At 42.5% G+C, this 26,539-nt stretch overlaps 1 protein-coding gene across 2 annotated transcripts; it reads right to left on the reverse strand.

The window, feature by feature from the left end:
* Nucleotides 1-1,728: 1,728 nt before the first annotated feature.
* On the reverse strand, nucleotides 1,729-26,143 carry SVOP (SV2 related protein). Of its 2 annotated transcripts, XM_074606404.1 has the most exons (16): nucleotides 25,582-26,141; nucleotides 21,328-21,488; nucleotides 19,681-19,766; nucleotides 18,481-18,579; nucleotides 16,406-16,477; nucleotides 16,058-16,182; nucleotides 13,293-13,356; nucleotides 11,893-12,018; nucleotides 10,742-10,870; nucleotides 9,298-9,371; nucleotides 8,905-8,981; nucleotides 7,678-7,785; nucleotides 6,035-6,146; nucleotides 4,682-4,763; nucleotides 4,361-4,450; nucleotides 1,729-3,672 (listed from the first exon to the last, which is right to left on the reverse strand). In XM_074606404.1, the coding sequence occupies exons 1-16, from the start codon at nucleotides 25,614-25,616 to the stop codon at nucleotides 3,466-3,468; spliced, it is 1,647 nt and encodes a 548-aa protein (XP_074462505.1). In that variant the 5' UTR covers nucleotides 25,617-26,141; the 3' UTR covers nucleotides 1,729-3,465. The 2 variants fall into 2 exon arrangements, with proteins under 2 accessions (XP_074462505.1, XP_074462506.1); XM_074606405.1 differs by lacking the exon at nucleotides 4,682-4,763 and having other exon boundaries at nucleotides 3,094-3,672; nucleotides 25,582-26,143.
* Nucleotides 26,144-26,539: the final 396 nt, after the last annotated feature.

Genomic DNA, 26,539 nt, shown 5'->3' on the forward strand with positions numbered 1-26,539 from the left:
TGAACTATATTAATTCCTTCGTCCGTGAAAAATACTCGACTGTGTACAACAATCTTTGGAAGCTTATTATATACGTCAATGGTGTTGCCATATTAACAAAATATGACTTGTGATTATTTATAGGCTATTGTGTATCAACCCGGATGTTCTTCAGTTTTTCGGTGAACAATCTAAGATGTCCTTCCCTTATTAACCATACGCAAAATAATACGGACCTGCAAAACCTGAACCTGGGCTTCTTCAGTGCCCGATCGATTCCTCCTGATTTCAGTGAGGTGGGATCAGCTGCGGGGGCTCCGCTCTGTCTCCCTCTATTCAGCTGATCCAAAGCCCACGAATATCCACGGGAGATTGTCCCAGACTTCAGGGAGCTTTGGATCGCGCTTTAGGCATCGCTGTCTTTAAATCGAAGACCCGGAGTATGAAGTTGTCCTCAGCGGGACCAATCCTGGCCGTTTACATCGTTATATACATTTTCAATGCAGAATTCGTAAAAAGTGAAAAGCAAAAATGCCTTCAGTTTTCTTTTAATACTGTAAATGTCACAGGTTAAAAGTGAACTACTCAACAGCGCGAAAAGGTTTTGCATTACCTATAAATCTTTACCCGGGAAATATTTTATTTGAAGTATACATACGTGCAAGTTTATGATATATATATATACTTCACCTAAAGCTCTCTGAGTGCACCCTTTGAAGGCCATTGCAATGCAGTCCTTTAAAACTGTTGAATATTGACTCAAAAGAACGAAGCGATATGTGAACGTTAACACTGGAAAAGCAGAATTTTAACTAAAGACACTCAATAACAGACAAACAAACTTAGGAGCGGGGCTGTAAGGTGGCATTCCTTCAGGCCACGGATGCCATGCACTTTATACTCATTCTCACCTCCCATGGGGGATTCTCCTAGAGGCCACCCAATTTTGGGGTGTCCACCTAACTGTGAACGCAGCTCATGGCAAGCCCCCGTGGCGAGAGGCTCGGAAGCATCTGGATGTGTCCCCGTGAGGTCCGTGCCAGGACTGGCAGGCTCTCAAGCGCCTTCACCAGCAGGAGGGAGAAGATGATAGTCACAACCGTCATTAAAAGGTGAACAGTCCGCACTATGCAAAGGCAAAGCAGGTTTTCTACCTCGCTGGTCACACGTGTGGTCTAACATCTGATCTAAACCCATCCAGGAACTGCTTCCTCACTGCCAATGTCCTGTCCATCTCTCGCACACCGGAGGACAGTCCAAGGGAAGCAAGTCCATCCATCTCTACTGCGAGGCAGCACTGAGCTACCCCAGTTGCATAGTGTGGGGGTTTTTTTTGTTATCCAACTACAGCCTGACAGGAGGAGATGAAAACAAATTATTTGCGCTGGCTGTCGGCGCCGTGAGAGCCCTGTCTGTTTACTGGGGATCGACCGGAGCTGGAGCTCGCTGGAGACTGAGCACACAGGATACAGAGACGGCAGAGACAGCGAAAACCAAACCAGCGCGTGGGAACAGCCTCCGGAACAGACAGCGTGTTTGTGTCATCAGCCACATCTACCGCGGGATCCCCTGTGAGCTGAACTGCATTTTCATATTACTGGGAAAAGGAAAGTTTGCCTGTTCGGACCAACTGCTTCTGGAGTCTTTCATCGCAGTCGCCATCACCGAGCGGTAAATGAATGGACAGGCATTTTGGTGCCTTGTCAAACTTCAACTTTTCTCAGCAGAAGATACCCACACACAGAATATCAATAATAACTCTTTGGCCTTTTTTTATTAGTCTGAGTTTCCTCAGTTTCTTTAAGGAATTATCCACTTCTAATTTTCCTCCAGTGCTATAAGCAAACAGCCTAACGTGTCTTGGAGCATTATACTGCACCACAGTGCTGTCGAACCCTAAGTGAAAGCTGAGCCCCAGTTGTGTTCATTTGTATTGCACCTAAAAATGGACTCAGTGACCTATTCTTGCCCCACAGAAAAGGGGCCAGAAAATACTACTTAAAATATTCTACTGTGCAAAAATTTGTTGCACCTACCTACGGTTACGTGAGACAACTGACCACACATACTATAAAAATGTATTGCTTCCCACCGCCTAGTGATTAGCATTTAGTCCGTCTCACTTACATTTGGTTGCGTGTTCCATAGTCTGGAATCCCGAAAAGCAGCTGAGCCATGGATGAGACATGCCTCAGCTTCCTTACGCCTCTCCTCGCTGCACATCCACAGACTCTGAAATCTGACTGCCTGCGTGGCGACAGATTTCTGACACACAAGACGAACTTCTCCTCGCCTGAACTCTGTTACATTCTCTGGCAAGAGCAGAATCATCAACCTTGAGGGGCAACATCTGAAGGAGTGAAGTTCCTCATCTAAGGATGATCACAGTTCGGCTCTTCCCATGATTTTTCTTCATTTACGACATGATGCAGCTACATTCCTTTGTCACCAGCTTGCCGTTACAGTCAGTGAACAACCAGCAGCTATCGAAACGTCTCTGTCAGGAGGCCAGCTTCTGTTGGGAGACACTTGAGAGCAGCTCCATCCAAGCCGCTACACGCAGCTGTTCAGACTGAGGCATTTTTATCAAAAAGGTTTTGGGTACACCACCGCGAGAACATACTTAGGCAAATTGAGCAGAAACATACCCGGACCCATGCAGAAAACCACGGCGTGCATCTCCACACACACAGAGACACCGGTACAGCTGAAGGAGTCTTCACCAAGCCACAGACAGAGTGCTCAATGATTCTGGCAATGGTAGAAAAGTCAAATTCTGCTCCAAACCACAAAGATTGACATTTCTTATATAAGGTTCCATCTCTGCAACAATACCACGCCTCACTGACGCAAACTACCTGCCTTGGATGGCAGAAACATTCCAAAAATCGTTTCCAAGCAATCAGCACCTGCTAATTCTCAAGGAACAGAACCCATAAGCGAGGGAACTAGAAAGCATTGGTTGGTTTGCCGTTACCACATTTTGTTGTTGTTGTTGTTGTTGATGGCTAAAAAGTGCAAGGCAGGCATCTAATTCATAAAACCTATTCTGTAGTGTATGGAATTCACCGTGTGCTATGCCAAGTACACAATAAATATTAGTCTTTTGTTTTTAGGCATCAAAAGTACATTATTTTAATTACAGCTTATACTGAGTTGCATTCAGTTAGCTATTTGCTTGACACGGGACATTTTAAGCTGAAGAGCTGACCATGCAAGCACAACAGACTTAAGAAAAACCCTTCCTGCTAAACTTCAAATGATATCTGGATCAAACGCCTCTCAATACAGAAGTAAAGTTTTTATGAGTGTGAGCGAAGAGCAGCAGAGACACAATTTGCTTAGCTTCAACCCAAAAGTTCCTGCAGTTTGACACATGACGTTGGCAGTGAGAGGATGGTCAGCTTTCTATGCTTCAGGGTTGGATTTGTTGTGAAAGAGATCTCGCTCCTATCATTCGTTCTTTCGGCAGGTTTTCATGTCCCATCATTCCTGTGATCCGGAATTTGACCTGGTAACCCCTGGGGAATGAGATCCTCTCCCAACCATCTCCTGTCCCCATTCTCTGTGGCTGGACTCCTGTAAGCCACGACCTTTTGTTTCAATGGGCAAGAAGCAGGAAGCCACAGCGGCCAGCAGGCAACATCCACTGTAAACCACCAGCGTTAAATAGACTGAAGATTCCAACATCACCTGCAGAAGAAAAGGGCAGAAAATACAGAATAGTATCCCTGACCCTATCACAGAAATACTAATACTAATGTAGTAGTAGAAATTTTAATTACAGTATTGGAAAAAATGTTTAATGTGCACTGCTGCGTAATTTCTTTCCTCAGTGATGACAGAGAGCTATTGAACACGGACAAAACAAGTGCCAGGAGGTGCTGCTGCCCTCAGGTATTAGGCAGGACTGAAGCAAATCACAAGTTTTCTCGCTACTGCTCTGCAGAGCTTCTGACACAGTCTTCTGAGTCCTGTCGCTGTGCAGCCTGGCTCCCCCAGCCTCCCTGTTCTCACGCCACGTACCCTTAAGGTTTGCATCCTCCAGGACCTCAGCCTGGGATCTCAAGAGAAAGGTGGCATTGCACCACACACAGGAACTCCCTGCCTCTCACAAACCCCACCTCCAGATGGTGGCTTCCAAGGTGCCCTTACATCCATCCAGCCGCCTGCTTCTCGGTTATTTATCCCCCACCACATGGACCTCTGGAGCAAGAGGCAAATTCAGAGATGAACCCGAGTTCTCCTCAAGGAACAGGCAACAGGAACCCTCCTTCAACACATCACGCACAGATTGCCCTTGGTTTGGCCCTGACAGCAGAAGAGCAGGTTCCCCATCACCTTCCTGTGCCTTCAGTCTCGGAAGGAGAAGGGATTTTACCTGTGCAATGAAGGGGGTTATGAGGGCTCCCACTCTAGCCATTCCACTGCATGTTCCCAGGCCCAAAGCACGCGTGGCTGTTGGATAAACCTGTGAACAAAGCATCAGTCTGTTAACCCTAGTGGGAAGTTCTCTTCCCTCTAGTCTCCTAAATCGATGGAAATTAATACGTGGTACTACAGCAAGTTCTGCTAGACAATGACAATGAGATCATCAACTCATATCTGGGGTAAGGTCCATTGTGAAGAGGTCACAAAAATGACTTTCCCACCATGTTCTCACTCCCCTTAAATATTCTCATTACAAAAACAACCTCCTTACCTCAGGAGTGTAAACATAAGCAGCCTGAAATCCTCCTGAAATAAAAGCTCTTGCAATGAAGAGCAGCACAGTAAGAACATTTCTGTGAGAATAAAAAGGAGAGCAGTGTTTGGGATTGTTCTGTACAATCTGTTTGTTTAGCTTGGAGGCAAGCGCAATAAAAATGCTAAATCGTCAGAACGATTTCTTTTGTTTTTTAATGAACCCTTTGTATTATTTCTGGACCTTTAATATAACAACGATGCCAAACAATCTGCATTCCCACAATCACATCAGTTTTCTGAGTGTATTCATTCCAACTGACAGCTGTGGCCTATTGGAATAAGGAGCGAATGCCTAAGCTTATCTAAATAAGAAAAATATATTCCATGTTATGAATGGTGCTAACAAAAAAATGGCACATATGGGAAGGAAATGAGGGTGCAGCTTTCCTGTTTAAAAGACACGAACCTACGTACCACCTAGATATTTGCAGCTTTGTAAGGCTTCTTATTACGAGGTTTCTGTACTATAAGGTTTTTTACCATGCCCGAAAAGGTTTAAATTCAGAGCGCTCTCCCTCTGGCTGTTTGGTTATTTCCTCATTCGTCAGCCCCAGGGTAGGGACGTTGTCGCACGCACGTGGCGCGAAGGCCAGACACAGTCAGAGGCAAACTCTCAGAGCTCAGCTGGAAATTTGGTACCGTTAAGATTCAAGGGCAGAGCTGCCCCCTGACTTGTTCTTTGGAAAGTCTGCATGATGAACAGATACTGAACAATACCAGAATGTGAACCCAAGTTCTTTTGAAAGTCGGGCCCCACATATTAGCAATGCCGGCATCGAGCTCCACCAGCCATGCTGTATACAACTTCAAGGTTGTGCCAGTCTGTGTCTATTGCTTCTCTTGTAATCGTGCCGTAGCACCGAGAGCCCATGACAAGTGAAGCCGTCAGAGCAGCTGAATGGGAGGCAGAGGCTCGGCTTGGTTGTCAAGAACTGCCCCGGTACCGTCAGCCTGGAGAAACACAGGTAATGAATGGCAGAGAGCAGCACACGAACCAGCTACTGAGGCTCATGACATCAGATCTGATTTAAACTTTGTCCAAAGGTTACCTACTGCTCAGGCATATGCTCTTATTTTCCCCTTTGGATTGTTCCGTCCACAACATTATAGTGAAGGATTTCTCCTCTCCTGCTTCTTTTGGTTTCCTTCCAAACTCTGGTGAGAAAACCTAACACCATTCTTAAATCTTTCTCCAGTTGAGCACGACCATCTCACGGCTTTTCAAACCATCACTTCCAATTCTCCTGCCATAATCAAGAGAGAACACGGATGAATCTGATATACCAGCTGTTCACCATGTTTTACTTACCTTCCAACACAGAGAAACAGCAGAAGACTGCAAAACGAGAAGACAAAAAAGGACAGGGCCATGGTTTTCTTGCGGCCTATCCGATCAATAATCCATAGTGTTACTAACACACCTGCAGAAGGAGAGAAGTTGACTGTCGGGAATTGAGCAAAGGTGGAGGCTGCAGCAGCTAGCTTTTAACATAAGCTGGATTACTTAGATTTGAAATTTTGTTCTCTCTTTCTTTAAAATACTTTGCTGGCAGAGGCATCAGGCAGGGGTGTGGAGTGGATTGCCCTAGGCATTGCTGCCCCCCAAAAACAGAAGCTCTGTGTCCCAGCTGGTGAATCTTGCTTCATGTTCACAGCCCCACTGGTCCACACAGCCGCATGCCCGCACGCTCAGGGGCTACGCGCTGACGTGGGAGTGAGCAATCAACTCTGACAGCTGTTAACCACTGATTACTGCCGTGGTTACCAATGTGAATGCTAAACATGCTTGTCTTGTGTCTCATCGGAATATCTTTTGTTCAGCTTCTGACCACCGTTCCCTGCTAATCTTCCTACTGCTAGATTTAAGGGCTCTTCAGAACTTAGTATTTTTTTTCCATTGTGTTATCTACATGCTGCCATCAAGTTATTTCCCACCTGCTCTTTGATAAAGGAAATAGACCAAGCTCTGTAAGTCTCACAACATTAAGTATTCTCTCTTATGCAGCTTTTCCAGATCCTTTTAAAAGGTGATGTACAGCAAGTGTGGGGATTATTCAAGCATCACAGCTGCCATATTCAGTGCCATATTCAGAGGTGTCCCTGTTAAGATTTCTTACTCCTACCTTAGTATGTGTCAGGATCAAATCAGTCCTTTCAGCTATAGCATCAGTCCGAGAGTACATACTCTCTTTTCTGTCCACTGTACACTGACATCCTTCCCAGAATGGCTTATACAGGACAGTCCTCCTATTAGGTAGCGACTATGCGTATTTATCAGTCAGACTTACAATTTTTCACCAATTAAATGGCTTCTCTTTGAGCATTTGTCCCTGAAACTATAATCTAGAGCAGTGAAAATAACCTGACCACTGCCTCACAATATTATTTCAAACAGATTAACACTGAGAGATCATCTTCTACACCTGAAGAAACGATGGCTATTACATACGAACTATCTTGCTTGTCCTATGTCAGATTGTTCATTGAAATTCACCGGAATTGACTGGAAGCCACGACTGAGGCTGAGCACAGACCTTTAGGGAGCAAGTTCTCCATTGATTCACTATACCCGTGATCCTTTTAAAATAGTTCTGGAAAGTCATTTATGGATAAAAGTTCAAGTGATTCTGCCCCTTTGATTTAATTGTTACTCTTCCTCTGAACGCCTAATACGTTGCTTGGATAGAATCCATAGTCAGATGGGCCATTAGAGCTTCACAAAGCAATTACTAGTGATTTTTATCTGTAGTGATGACATGGGCAGTGAGGAGAGCTACAGCTCCTGTGCGTACAGCATATATCAAGTAGTCCAAGCAAGAAGCTCCAGTGCTGCGGCAAATACGTTGGCATTAGGCCAGAGAGAGGAGCCCACTTCATTGCTTGTACCAGAGCCCATTCCAATCCCACTGAGCCACCGGCAGTGAATAACTGGTACTTCTTATTGCCACTTACCAGGGAATTCTGACAGGGTTGTCCAGAGCAGATCAGTGTAGTCTTCCTCTGTCAGATACTCACAGGTCAGGCTGCACTTTGCTTTAACTTCTTTCCTTCTACTGGATACTGTGGAAGGAAAAAAATAAAATCCGAACATTTAATATATTTTAAGTAATCTCTTCTCTGCTTACCTTCCTTTACTCCTGTTATGTCTTTATCCCTTTTAGTGCTGAAACCGATAGAAGGGATGTACTGAAAAGAGCCTGTGGCACAACAGTTATGTTCTACCTGGAAGATACAGCTGTAACTGAACAGTTTATAAACTTACTCAGAACGTCAGAATGTCTTACCTCTGCAACCATCACTATCAGAATGAAAACTTGCACTTCCTTATCAGCTGTACAGGCTTAGTTATTTTTCAGTCCAGGGTTCAGGACAGTGAACAGAATTAATATCAATAATTCAGTTTCTCCCTACATAAACTGGGATACTAACACTTCATCTATACTTTGAGAAGACTGAATAAATACCATGTCTGTGTAAAACCAAGTATTTTTAAAGGATGCACACTCCTTTGTGGAGGCTAACCAGAGTTAGACTTCTCAAATAGCTAATACGCTGTTGTACAAGCTTGGGATCTGTCTTCTCCCAATACTATCCATCTTCTTTCTATAATTTTCCAACTATCAGACAGCTTTCACTCATTACAAGTGTTCTGAATACAATCATGCCTCCCCTGTGGAATCAAACTTCTCAAGCCTCTTCTTAATGCGGTCAAAGCACTTTTCTTTTTACACAAAAATCTGCAACAAAAAGGGTGATGGTTTCCCACCATTATCTTTTTTCTCAGCAGGTCTTCACATCTTGAGACCCTGGGAGCTCCACAGCAGCAGCAGTTATCTCTAGCTCAGAACTAATTAGGCCTGTCAAATCTGGAAACTTACATTTATTCAATCACTTTTTTTCTCAAGAAGAACAGATATTTTTTCCAACAGGACTCACTTGAAGGTTGTCTTGCTGTTTTACGTTTTGGACTCAGAGACACTGCAGGACCTCTCTGCATTGTGCAGGAGATGAGGAAGTCTATCAAAAATGTTTCAAATAAGTAACCCTTTAAGTGGATCCCTTAAAATTCAGGCTGGCAGCTACAGTCCTTGCCAAACTAGCAGCAGAAGGTGATCTAATAAAAGATATTCCACCACTTAACAGGGTATATTTAAAAATAAAAGATGGACTAGTACTCACTGCTGCAGACATCTCCTGCTTGGAAGAACTCTGTAGTTAATAAAACTAAGCCATAATATGAAAAAGCATTGGAAAACCTGCAAGGAAGAAAATGAGAGAGGAAGTCTCAGCAGGTCAAACCTACAGTAAACAACATGAATCAAAATTGAGCCCACTGTGTGATGACTTCCACTAAGTGCTACCTCAAAGCTATTTCCTATCAGCATTTACAAAATGAAATGGCAATTAGATTGAGAACGCTAGTGATTGGGTGGTTTAATCAATTACAAATCAATACAGGTTGGGATTTTTGGGGGGGGAGGAAGCTGCTGTATTTTAGTGATACTGTAAAAAACCTCCATTAAAAACCATATAGAATTGCGGTGGCACTGAACCATTTATATTTCCTCTTACCATATAAACCAGAGTAACAATGTGGTCCATCTAAAATGGGGTGTAAAAAGGTCCTTCATTTTTCCTCGGTCTTCCTGTTGGAAACAAGCGGAATTCAGATGATCAGAGGGCGCTCACTGGTCCTGGACTGGAGGATGCGGAGTGGTAAGGGATAATACCATACACGCTACTGTGCACTATAGCTCAGGATGAGCGTTTGGTTTCAGCTGAAGGCTCTTCGGGTTATAGGGGCCACGCTGGAGCTGGCATCCAAGTAAAGAATTCCTCTGCCAAGGGGAATTCTCTAGGAGCATAAAGTTACCAAAAGCAGTTCACGCACAGGGTAGGCTACTCCTCCACAAGGAAGGCGAGAAACTGTCAGAACAAGGTGGGGCTGGAAAGAGGTAGGGAAGAACTTTGCCAGTCCACAGGTGGCATATGATTCACGTGGCCGACAGCCAGCTCCTGCAAATTAGAGCAGCCCCTCAGGGCTCTGGATCTAGGGTAAGGTACCGAGGAACTATGGGCAGCCCTCCTGCAGGCAGACCCTTTTCAAACGGCGTGGTGTGGAGGGCGCAGCACATAAACTTGTGGTTAAGGAAAAGTACTTTCCCACCCCACCCTGAAAACAAAACCATCCAAAACATGGAGAGCGTTCCTGCACAGCCCATCAAAATTACCATGACTGAACCAAATATTTGTGAAACGCACGAGAGCTCCAATTCTCACTGATCCAGACCTTAGAAAATCAAACCTCCATCTCTCATTAATAAGACACTGTCATTACCAACAGGCTCCTGCCTAGCTTAACAATTTTGCTGTCGTTCAAATCTACAAGTCTCCCTCGGCCGTCCTTCCTTGCTGGCTAACTTTGTAACTTTCTTTTCTTATAAAAGTCTGCTCTTTGTTCTGTAAATGCAGAGCTGCTTTAGATGCTGACAGGGGTGTTGAAAAGTTGGCCGTATAAAGCTGAAGTGGAAAAAAAAAAAATCCAATGCGATTCATACAGTAATACGCAGCTCAAAAGTAACAGCCTGAACTTCTCCATGCATCAGGACTGAATAGAAGCTTGCAGCTTTCCCACTCCAGAAAATCAGGATTAGATTAAGAATGAGGTACAGCTAAAGAGTCGAATTCCATCTTGTCTCATGCGTTCTGATCTGAGTTATTCTGAAGCCTCAAGGTTTGACTTTCTTCAATAATAGGGTCTTAGCGTGAGGTTAAATAACATTAATGCCCACAATAAAGGTCCTTTTCACTTTCATGATTTTCGTGTAAATAAAAAAAAGAAACTAACTCTTCCTCACTGTGAAAGAGGCATATATGATCATCTCTCATTTTTTTACTACTGGTTGAGACATCAAAATTAAACTTAACATTGATTATTTGCTTATAAAAATACATGTGAATGTAGCCCAGTTTCACTGTATCCCACGTTATTAATGTGCCTGTTACCTGCACATACCTGTCTGGAAATAATTAATTTTCCCAAAGGCATTGGAGCTCCATTCTCCGTTGCTATACGCTTTAAAGTGGCGATCGCTTTTTCTTGATTTCCAGATAACACATCATACCTGGCACTTTCTGGCAGCCACTAAGAGGGCAAAGCAGAGCACATGCAACAGTGATGTCAAAAACACAGCAATAAACCATCTGGGGTTCTTCTTTGTGGGCTTACAGTGGGAAATCTCAGTGACGCCAGCAGACCACTCACATAAGGAAGGATTACGGAACTAGTCTTTAACAATTCAGAGAACCATCTTTCTGCCAAATGTCAAACTCCTCAGCAGGATTTAAGAAACTGCAAAACCTCACTTTCACCATAAAGTCAGAACTCCAGTCTAAAATCTTTCCATTCTGTTACCTCAGTTTTATTCCTGAGAAAAGTTAGGCTTTTTTGCAGGTTCTTTACATTATACCTTCCCAGCAGGAAAGGCAGAGCATCCAGGGCAGATAACAAGATGCTGTAGGCACAACAAGCATCTTAGCACCTGTATAACTGCAGGTATTCCTGAAAAACAATGACAGGGACTAAGGAATAATAAGAGCTACTGAACAACCTGAGAAGGACATGTATCTTTGAGAAGGCTGAATGATTGACAAATATAATACCTAACAGTGCACTGATGCTCAGGTTTAACTCATATACGTCTTATTTTTGAATCTGACCTGCACTATGCAGATTTTACCCCTGATGTGGGTGGATTTTGAACGTGGCCGGTAATTATAAAAGCTTCTATTTTGACAAAATAATTTAAAAATCTAAAGAGCAACCAGGGAAAGTGCAACAGCTTTTAATAAAATGTTGATTCCACTGAGCTTAGCTGAAACAAACTCATTAAATTGGAGAGATTTCCAGGCCTGATTTGGTTTCACAAAATTCCAGCCCACCATTGTCCTCCAGCAATTACAGTCACATAAACACAGCTCTCACTGGAATGTTTTTACTAGCACCCTGTTGAAACAACAGCATTTTTGTCACTATTTCAAACGTTTCAAAGAAGACACCAACACAGAGCTCAAAAACTGTCAGGATTTCCTTCAATCAGGTTAAAGAATCAGGTAGAGAAGTGGTAGATTGATGGAACACGTATTTATCTTTGAAAGAATACCTACAAAACATAGGACAGCGAAGAGCAAAAGTGGGAGGGCAGAAAGAATGAGAAGCCACCGCCAGCCAAGAGTGGGCATCACCAGCACTGCTAGAAGGACTTCAAACACAGTCCCAATGGCCCAAAAGACCTGCCAAAGGGAAAAGAAACAGTCACAAACGAGAATTAGAGTGCTCTTAAGGCCTCCTTCTTTATAACATTCCAAGATGCGCTCTCCAGGGACAGCTGGAGAGAGAAATGCCAGAGACATTTCAAATATGCACCACTGTATGGAAATAGAGGCCAGACATTTTAAGGGGATTTGTTTAAATATCGCAGAAGGTAAAATGCTCAGTTCTGAAAACTTAGCATCGACTTTCTCCAGACACTCACGTTTAACTGTAGCTTCTCATAAGGAATAGGCTCATCACATGGTGATTCTTAAGCAAAATTACTATTAATATATCCTTCTATGAGTATTATTCCCAGCTACCACCCTGAGATTTATGGTATTTGTTTTCTTTACCGAAACCAAGCTACCAAAGCCACAGTGTTTGGCCTGTAGATGAAAGAAGGAATTGATACTTTCTTAGCAAACAACGGAGCTGGCATCCTCTTGCATATCCTACCCATGCAGGATTATTCTCCTTTGGATTACGAATCCGCTTAGCACATTATTTAATATTCAGAACATATTTCTAACCCAGGGTTGCTCAGAAACAGCCAAACTGTGGCAGAACAGAAGTAACGCGGAAAGTAGTAATTTATCTACTGAACTCTATTTATGAAAGATTAATCAACTGAATGTAGCACTAGCCAGCAGCTATCTTAGAAAACTGGTTTTGCATTGAGAAGCTGTTTCAGTTTGGTGAGGTCTTCCACAAGGATGCTCCTTACACTGACTGATGCAGACAAGTGATAATACTGTTCTCTGACCCTTCAACCAACAATTAAAGGGCTGGGAATTTTGCCTTAAAGTATTTCTAGGACAAAAATCTGCTCTCTGTGACTTTGATGCATTTGGAGTGAATATGGGGAGCTGAATTTAGCCCTGAATTTACTGAACAGTCAGTTCTCCACTATCCATTACTGAGTTGCAGATTAATTTCACCATGAAATTAGGTGACACCCAAATGGCCCCCCCCGCGCTAAGAGCAGTAATTTACACAGCACTGGATGCAAGTTAATTTGCAAAAAGGCAGATTCAACAAAAAGAGTAGAGTATCACCCAAATGTATTATGCTGGTTTTGGACCCGAATTAGTTAATACTAGTGTATAGGGGTAATCTCAGCTCCGCACTAACTTGGACAATCAGGATTTGAGTGCTGCTATGTGTGAGATTTCTAGTCAGTAGGACTGAATGGATGGAACCAACAGCAGAATTTGTCCCTCTAGGGACCAGTACGCACAGCTACACTGCTCACCTCTATTAATAAAATGCACTTGGCTCTGGCTTTCATTGGAAGGAATTCAGCATATAAGGTTACCCTGTAAAGAGTGAACATTGAGAAAAATGTCATGTTAGCACGTTGAGAAAAATGCCACGTTAGCACAATGAGAGAGTTTCAAACCTTTCGTTTGCCTTTTATTAAAATTGCCAAACCCACAGTAGTAACGCAAAACCATTCCCAGCCCTCAGAGTCAGCAAGACTGTGGACACTGGTTCTGACTCCCCTTTCTACATCAGAACAAAACCCCTTTAATTCATCATTGCAATGGAGGGCAGAATTTGCTCTGTTTGCGTGATTTTGTAACCCTATAGTTGTTAGCTAGATGTAGCAGCTCTTGATGCAGGTATTTTCTCAGCCCTCCTTTGGTCCGGGACAGGCATTATGCTGGTTATTTTCAGTGCGGTCCATCAGCATTCAACACAAACTCTTGCTGGGTAAAGTATTTCTTCAGGGCTTCACAACTGAAGAGAATTTTACATCAGTCTACTCTGCCAGGTTTCAGTTCTCCAAGAGGTGAATACTTTCAAGGTCTGATCATGTTACTGGTATAAAATAATTTGCATTCTTTTATTGTGGGAATTCAAAAAGAAATCATCTAACTCTGCAGAGTCTTTGTTTCATGACTGTGCCAAGGAGTAATGGCACAGCTTCTCTGTGAGTATTTCCTGAGGATGAATGCAAGGGCCAGCAGCCAGTCAAGGATCTCTTTTCTTCTTCAAACCGGCTGGTAAGACTTGTCATTCTTTGCTCCTACTCTGTTTGCATTCCATTGACTCATCCTGCTTCTGCCTCTAAATTTCTTTGATGCTTGTGACAAAACTCCTACTAACTTAACAAATGGTGGATTGATCTCCGAGTAGCTTCCTAGAACTCAGTTCACTGGAGTACAAAGTTGCCCACAATATTATATTAAATCAGTGATTAAGAGGAGAAGGAAGTAAAATCACATAATGAAATGTAGAGCAGTCCCCTATATATTGCAGCATAAAACAGAGGCTGATCAATACTGTACAGAACTGTATTCTTAAGAGAATACTCCATATCTTTGCAAGTCCAGATGTTGGCAGTGTGGATGAACGGTCATACTCAGCATCAGATAATATCTTGCAGAAAATTCCCAGAGGAAGCCACTGCTTCTTAGGTGCAGCTCCTACGTACGTATAGATAGAGGGATATCTGCTATAGTCAGTTAATTCATTATTGCTGGATGCTTTCTTTTTAATAGCACCTTTCATACCAATCTTTCTCTCATACCCATTATAGAATACAATACTACAATTATAAAGATAGCTATTTCATTCCATTGAAATTCAGGCACTCATAGCCAAAGTTACATACCCTACTTAAGGATACCAGAGAGCAGCTGCTTCAAACACATTTACTTCTCTGCCAAAGGAATCACTATTATATTTAGAACGAGAAACAGACTCAGCAATGGAATCCACTCTTGAGTTCTGTAACCGGCTCTTCTTTGTCTCTCATTAAGTCACGTAGCCTTTGTGCGTTATCCGCCCCTCTGTAAAGTGGCACTAGCTGTGCTGTCGCTGTTCCGCTGGGGTTCTGTGGAACATCATTAATATGTGTTCGCAGTACGAGGCATTATTAACTCTGCTGCTTTGTCTTTGTGGTGCTCCTGCCTCATTCCGGTTGCGCTCAGTTGGAACTGCGTGGCAGAAGCTGCCTCACTGGTGGTCAACACACAGCAGGCTACCGACTTTCCTATTCTACATGCATGTTACGCGTTTGCGCAGCTTCTAAAAGTGGGCAGGAGAGCAGTAAAAGAAAATTAATACTACTGTAATGTTCCATCTCAGCTCTGAACCTTTTATCTGGGAATGGCAATAGAAAAGACAGGATATTGACTTGCCTTGTGAAGAAGTCTATGAGGCATCAATCAAAGTTAGACTCTGATTACTCCGAAATAGCACCTCCATAGGGCAAAATATCTATTATTAATAAGGATAAAAGACTACACAGACAGAGAATGGCTATACTCTTCCCTTTACATTTATAATTAAAAGCCTAGAGCAGAGTTAGTTATTCCAGGCGGAAAATTTAGAGATCCTCCTCTTCAGTGAATGGAATGACACAGTAATAGGGAAATATCCTGATGCTGCCTTCTTATTAGAAATGTGTCTGAGCCATCAAGATATCTTCAGCGCTACAGGTCTGCGCTCCATGGTTTTGGAATTCCAACTAAGGTTCAGATGTGCAAGTCCAGGCTCTGACTGAAGAATAATCTGCAGTTTTACAGACACCGGGAGTCAGGGCTCAGCTCTGCCTCTCAATGCTAGTGCTTCGGTCATGACCTATCTTGCAACAAGACCATGTCATCCCTTATGGACTCTGCCAATACAATCCAGCAATGGGATGTTTAGGCACAGCTACAAAATGCTCTCTGTTGTGTTTTACCCACTTCTAGGTGGGCTCTTCGGGCCTCTCATTTTCACCACGGTTTACCTGAGGGAATGAGAGAAGCTTTAAAGGACTTAAGGCACATAACAGATTACATTTAGGTACCCAGCTTGTTCACGTAAAAGTCCCTGTAAATCTGATTCACCTCAGTGATATATTAGATATTCTCAAAGCCTTCTCAGAGTTTAATATATTAGGTTCAAAATACTTAGAGAAAAATGGGTTTGGGACAACGGAACAGAGGCATGTCTTCAATTTGACATATGCATTTTTTTTAAAGTAAATAGAAAAGAGAAAGTTTGGATTTGTGAATATTTACTTACGACTGAGGCACTCCTCCAATCCCAAAGCCCACCAGGCCCCTCAGCACCAAGATCCAGCTATACACTGGGGCAAAACCACTGAGGATCCCATAATAGAGTGTCCATAACACACTGATCTTTAGGCCCTGTATTTAGCAAACAAATACAAAGAAAAGAGTTTCTGCTGTAACACAAATTAACAAAATGTAAAGTGGAGCTTCAAATTCCTTTTATTTCATGGGAGGACAATTCTGGCTCTGCTTGATTCTGCTTCATACATGTGGACTATGATATTTGTGAACATCATGCACCGAAACATCCACACTGTAGAAATATTAGAATATATTCTAGTAGGAGCTGAAGACTTACTGTTTTTCTCCCGTACTGGTCTGAAATGTTTCCCCAGAGGGTGGAGCTGGACATCATTCCCACAAACACCACCTACGAAACACCAGAAAAAAATCTTCCCATTAACAAAAAGACAAGTGAAAATTTCCGTGTAACAGCAAAGAGAACACAAGTTCACAATGAAACTAGAAAATTTCGGCTCTAGCAACAGAGCAAAATGTCCAGCTGTTCTGGGTATAGTTCTTTTGCAGTAGAGACTATTAAAGATAATGACTCATATAGTGGGATTTTTCAAGAGTCACTAACTTCACTTCCGTTGACTTGAAAGGGAATTTGCCATTGCCCAGGAAGGGGGATGAGCGTCAGCAGCCTGTTCAAGCCAACGTCTCTCAGTTTCTTCCAGTGGTGGGCCCATTTTCAGTAGTTGCCAGGCTACTTGTCATCACCTCACCTTTATCTTACCTGTTCATTTGTGAACTGAATGAGACCAGTGCTGAATATTTTTGAGCTTTTGATAAATGGAAGAAAATGAATTATAAGAAATGACTGGAGCGCACAGTTTGCCATTAAATTAAAATAATTTTCTTGTTTCTGAGTTGTGGGGTTTTTTAGCCGAAGGGTTTTCATAACCCACAAAATCATCTTTCATCTGCTTCACAGCAAGGCCCCACTGACAGTTTCATTAGCGTTACTGAGGGGACAGGCAAGTGGAGACAGGACCAAGTGCCTGGGTTGGAGAGGGGAAGCAACTAGGCACCCCCGGTTTTAATTTTAATTGCAATTAAAAGATCCATTCAGTGACAAACCAGTCTGAAACTAGAACATGCGCTCTGGTATTATACACATTGTGAGTTCAGCCCTGGAAGATGCTGAGTTCTCCAGTTCCAATGAACATATTCACGAATAAAAGCTGATCAGTGCTGCCTGAGATCTACAAGACAGAGCTGTTGTAGGAGCCCCGTGTGATGCAGTACTTCTCAGCCAGCCCTCCTCCAGTCTCCTGTTGCCATTCTCAGCCAGCTGTCTCAGATTTGAATGGAGATAAAATTAGACCTTGCAACTCTAGAAAAGTCTGAAAAAAGACTGAGGTGTCAAAGAAAATATATTGCACGCTTTTGAGAGCCGACACCAAAAAGTATAGTCTATGCTGAAGATGGAGAGAGAAACAAAACCCTGCCCAGTGAAGGTAAATGGCAAAACCCGAGCATGTTTCCCCCACCAGCGCATTAAAACCATAGAAATTTTGGCTGAGAAAGAAGTGCATGGTCAAGCAATAAGTGGGGTAAGAAGCAGTTCTGTTTGTCAAAGCTTTTGCCTCATGTCCATTGCCCCCTCCTCCTTCTGATTTTGCTCATCAAGAATAAAATTGTGCTGAGCTGAAAGAAGGAACAAGACCCTCCTTCAGACGGGCTGGCTGCACTGAGGTATGGGAAAGGACATGATCTTAATTGACTTAAATCTACTGCGCATTTTGACCAATTTACACACCACCACAAACGGCATCAAAAGCTAAAGGAAACGTAGGAGTCAGAGTCCATGCCATATAAAAGTGGCATACGCTGAGAGAAGGGTCCCAAAACTGGTCTTCCTATCCCTAAAGGCATTGCATGTTTCCAACATCATAGGACCATGCTTAGATGTGGTATTATAAGAGCTCTGCTTGCAGAGATCACTGGACGATCCACCTCAAAAAGCGATTGTTTGCGCTCTCTCATGGCTCCCAGTCTGTCTATGTATAAGCGAACTTAAATGTGGTGAGAGAGAAAGATTTTCAAGAAAGATAGTCAAAATTTACCAATCTTTTTTTTTAATTAATCAAATAGTTTGAATTTTAGGATGAGTCTGAGTCAATTCATACATTTTCCTGGAAATTACATGAACCTTTGAACCTGAAGCTTGCAAATTTTCCTCAGTTCTCACTGAGTTTCATTTCTTCAAGTTCTGACTTTTAAAAAAGACTCCTTTATTCTTCCGAGCCAAAGGCAATCTACAAAGGCCACGAACAGATTTAACTTTGGGATACAAAGCATAATGTCTGAATAACAATGAGTGGAAAAACCTTACAGAATACAGGAGCTGTCAGTTATTTTTCCTACCGATGTGAGCAATGCAACCTGCCAGCTTGGTAATCGCCACTCACAATGAAGCTGAGGAGCTAGGATACTTAAAATCATCATTTCCATAGCATCTGCCATCTAGAAGGGTAAAAAAGAAACAAGAATAAATAACTGCCTGAAAATTAGATTGTCATAGCAGTCAACAATATACCTTCTTGAAATTAACCTTGTTTCTGCTCTGTGCTATTCCCATTCTGTAGGTAAAACAAAACAGCTCTGTTTGCAAGATGCGGTGGATGTACACAGTGTAGAGAAAAAAAGCAACAGGTGGACTTTTAAACTAATTTCTGATTGTCATAATGTTTAGTAACAGTGGCAGAGAGGGTTCAAAGAGCCAAATCCAAAGTTATCGGCGGGTGATTTCGAGGAGGTTTGTCTGGTCAGTCATCCAAGCTCATTCACTTCCATACTGCATATTACAGGGATGAGCTTTCAACTCCTTTACACACAGATTCAGTCAGAGCTGTTTATTACCTTGTAACTTCCTCCCTTTCTCCTTTAGACGCCACTTCTGGGTTTGTATCAAATATATTGATAGATCACCTGTAGACCAAACTCCACTACTGACTTAGGATCTAAACCATGGGAGATTGTAACCTTATATGTAGATGATAGCTAATAAGTACAGGCTCCAGGTATCAGTACCCTAAAATATACCGCAGTAGATGTAACATCTAGTGCATCAAGAAATATCACAAAAGTGAAAACAAAGCCCGTCTTTCTGTTCTTAATATCAAGGTTAAAACTACAAGTACTGGGCTGCTCTTCACCTGAAACTGAGATTACAATAACACTGACTAATACAGAGAACAGAGATTGTAGCTAATGTGGTAAAATCACTGCACGAAAACAGAGATCTGCGTCTGTAGGAATAGCGTAGTGCTCTTTCCATTTGAAACAAGCATTTATAAGAACTTGATTTATAAGAAATAAAGATCATTTATAAGAACTTCTGATTTATAAGAACTTCAGAGACAGAGAAATCAATCAGTTATTCGTTACCCCCACATAACAAGTTTCAGTTCAGCTGTCATTTTAGTATTTCAAGTAAAATTCCTTCTTTATTGTACAATTATCTGTTTGGAGATTTTTTGTCTACAGAGAATGGCTACATTATTTGAAATCACTGAGATTCTCTAACTGACGATCATGCAATTGACCTTGATAACAATTACTTGCCCATGCTAATCCAGTAATAACAGAGAGCTTCCACTGGAACTTTCCAAATCCAATGGCTTCCACCGCATCTTCCACCATGAAAGTATCTAGGAAGAAAACAATCCTAGTGCAGAAGTGTGTTCCTTTCCTAGTAAGAGCCATGCCTTGAGACAGATTTTTCTGTGAATGCAATTACTTATTAACCGGGTAATCTGAGATCTAAAATATATGAGAGAGCTACTGAACTTGTATACAGTTCCTACTGAGGAAAATCTCTATGTTCTTCAGGAATTGCGCTAAAGCCAAAATAATTCTAAATATTCCTAGAATATTTTATTCACATAGAAGTAAACGAGGGTAGCACCAATGACTCCAGCACATGTTCAGCCTATTACTCCTGGGAGTGACTCCACCAGCCACTGAATCGCAGCTTCCTCTGGTGAGAAGTATCTGAGCTGTTCAACAGCACAGAGCAATACTATGCAAGTGATGGAAACTGCAAGAGAGTATTTTATTGCATGGAGAATAAAAACTGTAATTATTTGAATCGAGAATTTGTCCGAGACATATATATCTTAAAACATACTTTTGTTAAAACTGGTGATGGTTCTTGTTTCCCACACATTGTCATGACCTCATTATTTTGTTCTATCTGAAGAAGCTGAGGTATCTCAAATTCCTTTGCTGAAGTGCAAAATGGAATACACAACAAAAATACATTTTGATATTCAAGTTGTTTAAATCAATTTAAGTCTCAAAGTTTTAACACTTCCAGCAGCTTAAAAAGTACATTTGCCACAGAAAAGCTTTATCTAGCTAAGAGCTGGACATCCTCACAAAGCAAAAGACAAAAACACAAACCAAAGGGAAATCAAACAAAATCTAACTCATAAAACAAAGCAGAGACGTCATAAGACCCCAGTTTGTGACTTTAACCCAGGCATTTGATGCGATGGCACTAAGGCTCAGCATATTGGGCCGTTGCATCACTTGCACTTTTTTGGGCAATGTGCCAACTGAAATTCCACCTAAATCCGCGGACTTGCACTGAGGCCCTGAGTCTTTTGAGAAACTCACTGAGCTCACTCCATGCTGTTCCGGCTTCCTATGGCATCAATAGGTTCGTAAATAAGGCCCTGGGAAAACAGTCATCCTACAAAATTTTGATTTGCCTTGTGCTAAGACGAAAACAACATTTCTCGTACTAGCGTTGCCTTCAGGGATCCTTCAGGCTGGGATGTAGGTTCATTCTGTCCCTCTTGTCCTCTAGGCAAGGAGGAGACAGGAACGCTGCAGAAGCCTCATGCTCAGCCTTGAAGGTGAGCCACGTGTAACTGCTCGAGTAAACTGGGCGATGTTTTAGGAGCAGTTCTAAAGGAAACGAAGTCAAACCTCCTCTATGAAATAGGTGGTGACAACTGGATACAAAACTGCTTAAAAGGGTCTATTACTGGTAACGTAAAAACAAACACATAAAGCATCCCTCAGAGAACAAGGCAGCTAAATCATGATTTTCAGGTGTAACATGATTTGCCTGTATTATTGTTTCCTTCTTTTATCTGGGGATCTTTAACTTCTCTAAACCAAATATATTCAGCCTGGTTGCAACACGACTGAAACGAAGAGGCCACACCTTTCTCCTTACAGGAAAACACGAAACCTACTCACCATCAGTTGGGTTGGCAAATTCTTTTGGCACTGCAGCTCCATCCTCAAGCTCAACAGGCTCTAGCTCTGTCCGAACACCCTCAATCTGAATTTCGTGTTCTCCTGAAATGACATCCTCATCTGACCTTGAACTTTCCCCAGTACGGCGAAACTTGACCACCCTGAGAATACAGAAACAAGGATTAATACTTTGGTGGGTCTTTTTGAGGTCGAAGCTGTGTTTGGTTACTCTTGAAGCCCTGCATGGTCAAACAGCAGCCAGGTTTCTCCCCGCGCTCCTGTCTCCGTTTCACATCCACAGAGGATGCTGTGACTTTCATTTGTATCTGCTTTTAGATATGTTATCCTGTTGTTACTGGCTTTGGAAAAACTCTAGAGTACCTTGCTCTGTGATACAGTCATCGATTTTGTACGAAGAGGACATTATCATGCTAACTATAAAGTTATAAAAGCATACAGGTTATAAAAATATGATAAAATGATACATATGTAATGATAGCCATGTTTCGTGTGCCTAGACTTTCATTGCAAATTAGACATAGCCGTGTCATTGAATTTCAGTTGCTTTGTCCTCGTAGGAAGAGTTTTCCACATTGTTTTCATAAGAGTGATTTGTGTCTTAGGAGAAGCAGAAGTCCTGAAGTTTGTCAGATTTTTAAACATTACTTAGTAAAGCAAGATTCATAAGATAATTCAGTGAATTGACTGACTTTTTTTCCATCATGGTGATGACTGTGTGACTACGGGTATGATTGCTTTCATCTCTTGTCTTGAACTGAAGTCTTAATTAAATACCTGTATTTTAAGGAACTATTTGATTTCCAGTACTTGGTTCATCTCTGCATTTTTTGAATCTCTTAGGTAATGAGGTGGGGCAGAATAAGCAAGTGAATCAAAGGGTATTTTTCTCATTAAGTCCAAGCCAAGACGGAAGAGCGTACCTGCCTGCCAATTATAACCCTGGCATATCAGATGATGATTGTCACATGAGCGTCACGCTCACAGCTGTCTATAGTTTATATCATTTCTGGCAGTAGCTGAGAGACAATCACCTAATCTCTGCAGCAAGGCCACGGAGACAAGAAGACATGAAAACAGAACTTTGCTAAATTGACACAACTTTCGTGTTTTGGTTAGAGTGATTTTGTACAACGCTTCATGCATATAGAGGAGGTCCATTTTTCATCAATTAAGTGTCCTGTGACCCAACGAGGATTTTGGAACAATCTACCATACTTAATGCAACAGATTGCTCAAGCTTCCTTCACTTTACATGCAACATCAGTGCAACTTGTTCATCCTGGCAACTGACAATTCCTTGGACTTTGGTGAAATAGCTTTTTGGAAATAGATTAAATTAGTCTTGCTGCTACTACTTCTAGCTTCCAATACCTTAACGTTTTAATTCTACAATAAAGATTGGCAGAGAGCCTCTTGAACTTCAGTTTAATCCTTTGGTTTAAAGGTCAGCAAAACTAAACTATCAGCATCCTTGCCAACTGCAGCTGCAGCAAACTGACATGCATGTGTGACACTTCTAAAGGTGACCTGAAAGACTTTTCATATTTGGCAAGGCCTCAACTCTTATTTTCTCTTACAAGTGCTGATGATACAATCAATACTTGATATAAGGGCAAAGCAGTGGGCAATCTACAAAACTCCCCAAATGGATTTTGGTCCAGTGGTGGACAAGAGGATGAAGGAATGAACATCTCAGTCACCCATGGGTTTTTTTACAAAGACAGAAGTCCTGGCCACGACCAGCCGTTCAGGCCAGCTTAGGATTTCACTGTGGTAGAAACATAAAGCAGGGGGATACAAAACGTTTGTTTTTTTTTTTCTCATAGTCCTGGCACATGTATTATTTGCCTGACTATATACCATCTGGGGAATTGCACATATTCACTAAGGATATTCTGGCAGTAACCTGGGGAGAGAGAGAAGAACAGTGATCATTTCCTGACATCATCACTCATTTTTAGGACAGGTGATTTGCAGGCCGTTGAGATGTTTTGGGCTGATTTTTTCAGGTAAACAGGGCATTCCAAGATCTCTATGAGGCAAACATTCCTTGTATTACTTTAGTAACTTCTGCATCAGGAAACTGAAAGCTTTTCTCCAGCCTTCATGTCTTGGCAGACAAACAAGAGTCTCACAAATTTTGTTTTCTAAGATAACATTTGAAGACCTTAAACATAAGAACACAGAATAAAACCCCAGGCCTGTTCGAAATGAACAGGAAAACTACATTGACTGCAGTGAAACTAGGGTTTATCGCACATTCTGATTTGGGGTATGCAGAGGATCCCTCACTCAGTTATAAGAAAAGACAAACAAAACAATGAAACTCTGAATTCAGGTTTGTATTTAGTTCCATTGAGAAACTGAATTTCACGTTTTCTTCATATGATTGTTTTTTTAACCTCAATACAACTAACTTGGTTTGAATTTTCTTTTGCTGTCCCTATAGGACAAACACAAGTAATTATTACTCTCGTGTTAAAATTGTCACCGAAGATATAATCCTCATATCACCTACAAAATACATACTCAGCAAACAAACACTGAAATTTGTATGCCCGTGAGATTACTTTTTTATTACACAGGGCAATTAATATCAAAGTACCATTCATATCTTATTTGCAAAAGCTTTACAAGCACCTGGTTTAACTATACAGGAAGTAAACTTTCATATTTGTATGTTTTAAAGAGGACTATTACTATAACTTCAGCAGTCTCAAAGTCTGGTGCAAAGTTGACTGAAGTATATGGACCAGATTTCAGGAGGTCTAAAGTGCCATCACTCCAGGGGATTATGGCTGAAAATCATTCATACAACCTATGCTGGTAACTGTTCAGGTGTCCCAGTAAGCCACAAGCAAAATAAACATGCCAATAAAAACCTTCCTGACTTTAAAGTACCCGATCACAAAACCTCTGTATTACTGTTTCTTATTTTGTAATATTTGTTGGAGTCGACTTTCAGAACTGACCGTTTTGGAGATGATGGTTCCAGACGCTATATAAAGGCACTGACTGACCTCGTAATTGTAAATACCTCAATGGCAATCTGAGTAGAGAGCTATCTGGCCGCATTCCTCATCACAGGAAATTTAAAAATATGTTTATTACTTAGGAACCTATGAAACAAATTGACACGAATGAAGAAAAAACCACACAGTGATACCGACTGTTCCATACTTGCAAAATTCTTCGTAGCTGAGACACCTCAAAGAGCTGCATTTGTTTGCAAGATCTCACAGCACCAAGTACGTCTAATTACACCTACATTGAAAGGTACTTCAGAAGATTTTTCTGTGTTTTGTTTAAAAAAAACAAAATCAGGAAAAATGGCCTAAGGAAATCATATCTCACTCTTTTTACTGACAAGCTGAATGTATCCGAACTAAGTATTTGAAAATAACTGGAGTTCATGTCTATTTTCCCAACTTATTAGAAATGTTATGGGACAGTTTGCTCTGTCATTGACATGAGCTCATGAATATTTAAAAGCAACTTTAAGCATTTATTCCCTGCCTTGCAGAGCCAATGATTTATAAATAGGAATACGTTTCAAAGCACCTGATAATGGAGCATTAGGAGAAATGCACTTGTTTTTAAATGAAACATTTTGCATTCATGAAAAGGAAAGGAAATACCGGTGTTAAAAGGCAGCAATACTTTTATCACCCTTTTGCCCAGACCCAGCAACCACATCCCAACAGCCAGGAGCTCCTCACAAATAACGGCATTTTCCTTGTGCAGCAGTGTCTGCTTCTCCAAAAAATATAGTTAGCAAATACTGGGATACTCGCTGCAAACACACCTTGGTAAAAAAGGTTCTGCTCTGCAATGAGTTCGCGGCATGAAGGAGGGAGCGGAGGAAGACGCCTTCCCTAGCACAACGTTATTTACAGATGCGATCCACCTTGCAAATGCAATAGTACTGTTTCCTCTCAAAAAAATCCTTTGGCGCTTCCCACCGTTTCCTTCCACCCCCTCCTTATTTCTACCATCATCAAGTTCTTGCAATAAAAAAAATAAATTAAAAATTGAGTGAATTTATATAACAAACGGATCCGTGCATGCCTCCGGGATGCTGAACCCAGGCAGCTATCCAAGGAAAATGGCCTGCTTCCTGGGGCCTAAGACACTTCCTGAGAAATAAATTCCCTTAAAAATCAACCGGGGTTCACCGCATCCCCGCTCAGAAGCAGCCCCGCGCACCCCCGCTGCCCTGCCGGCGCTACTCACGGCAGCTGTCTCAGCTGGAATAAATCATCCTCCATTGCCGGGCTGCGTCTGGAGGAGCTGCTCTCATCGCTCTCGCATGGCGGGGACGGCGGGGCTGCGGGCGGGCGCGGGCGGCTGGACAGCTCCGGCGGCGGCCCGTGGCCCGCACCGGGCGGCGCGGGAAGGGCTCGGGGGGGCTCGGAACACCTCGGCTGCGCTCGGCTGGGCTGGTTTGGGTTCGGCTCGGTTCGGCTCGGCTCGGCTCGGCTCGGTTCGGCTGGGCTCGGCTCTGCTCGGCTCGGCACGGCTCGGTTCGTGTGGGCTCGGCTCTGCTCGGCTGAGCTCGGCTCGGCTCGTCCCGGCTCGGCGCCCCGCTGTCGCCGTCCCTGCTGCAGGGGTGCCACCTGCCAGCCTGGCTGGGCTTCCCGTGTCACCGCCGGTCCTCGTCCCCGCGGGGACCAGCGTCTGCTGAGCGGCCCATCGGCAGGGTGCAGCCTCGGGGAAGCAGAAGTGGAGAGGATGGAGGCGTCCACAAGGAAAGCCAAGTTGGTGCAGGTGCCTCCGCTGCCAGGAGGGGAGCGAAGGGTCCTGGGGCAGAGACGCTGAATTTTGGTGAGGGGCTTCACAGAAAATTACGTAATTACAGTGAGTGTTTTAGGAACCCAAGGGAAGCTCCTATAGGAGCTATAGGTAGGGTTTTCAAGCATGCGCTCCTAGGTGCGGAATGAGATTAGTTTGTAAAAATCTCAGTGACTTACCTGAAAAAAATCTCCTGTCACCCTGGCACATTCATCCCTGTAGGCCTTCTCCTTATTTGTACATATTCCTGCATTTACCAAAGAATCCTTTGCAGAGAAAGGCCTGCAGGAGAAAACGAAGAGGAAATATACGCTAGGAAGATGACTAGGAGACATTCGACATGATTAAAATTTAAAATCCATCTGACAAATTGGAGAAGTGGCTTGAAATCAACAAGACA

Source organism: Larus michahellis, chromosome 13, assembly GCF_964199755.1.
Source record: "Larus michahellis chromosome 13, bLarMic1.1, whole genome shotgun sequence".
NCBI classification, from domain to species: domain Eukaryota; kingdom Metazoa; phylum Chordata; class Aves; order Charadriiformes; family Laridae; genus Larus; species Larus michahellis.

Bases quoted from the DNA above. Each gene is read 5' to 3' on its own strand.
- SVOP (XM_074606404.1), bottom strand. From the start codon at position 25,616: ATGGAGGATGATTTATTCCAGCTGAGACAGCTGCC. The intron at 19,767-21,327 runs GTGAGTAGGTTT...TTTTCTTCCTAG, and splicing joins ATTTGCCAACCCAACTGATG to ATACTTTCATGGTGGAAGAT. The intron at 4,451-4,681 runs GTAAGGAGGTTG...CTTTGTTCACAG, and splicing joins CTTATGTTTACACTCCTGAG to GTTTATCCAACAGCCACGCG.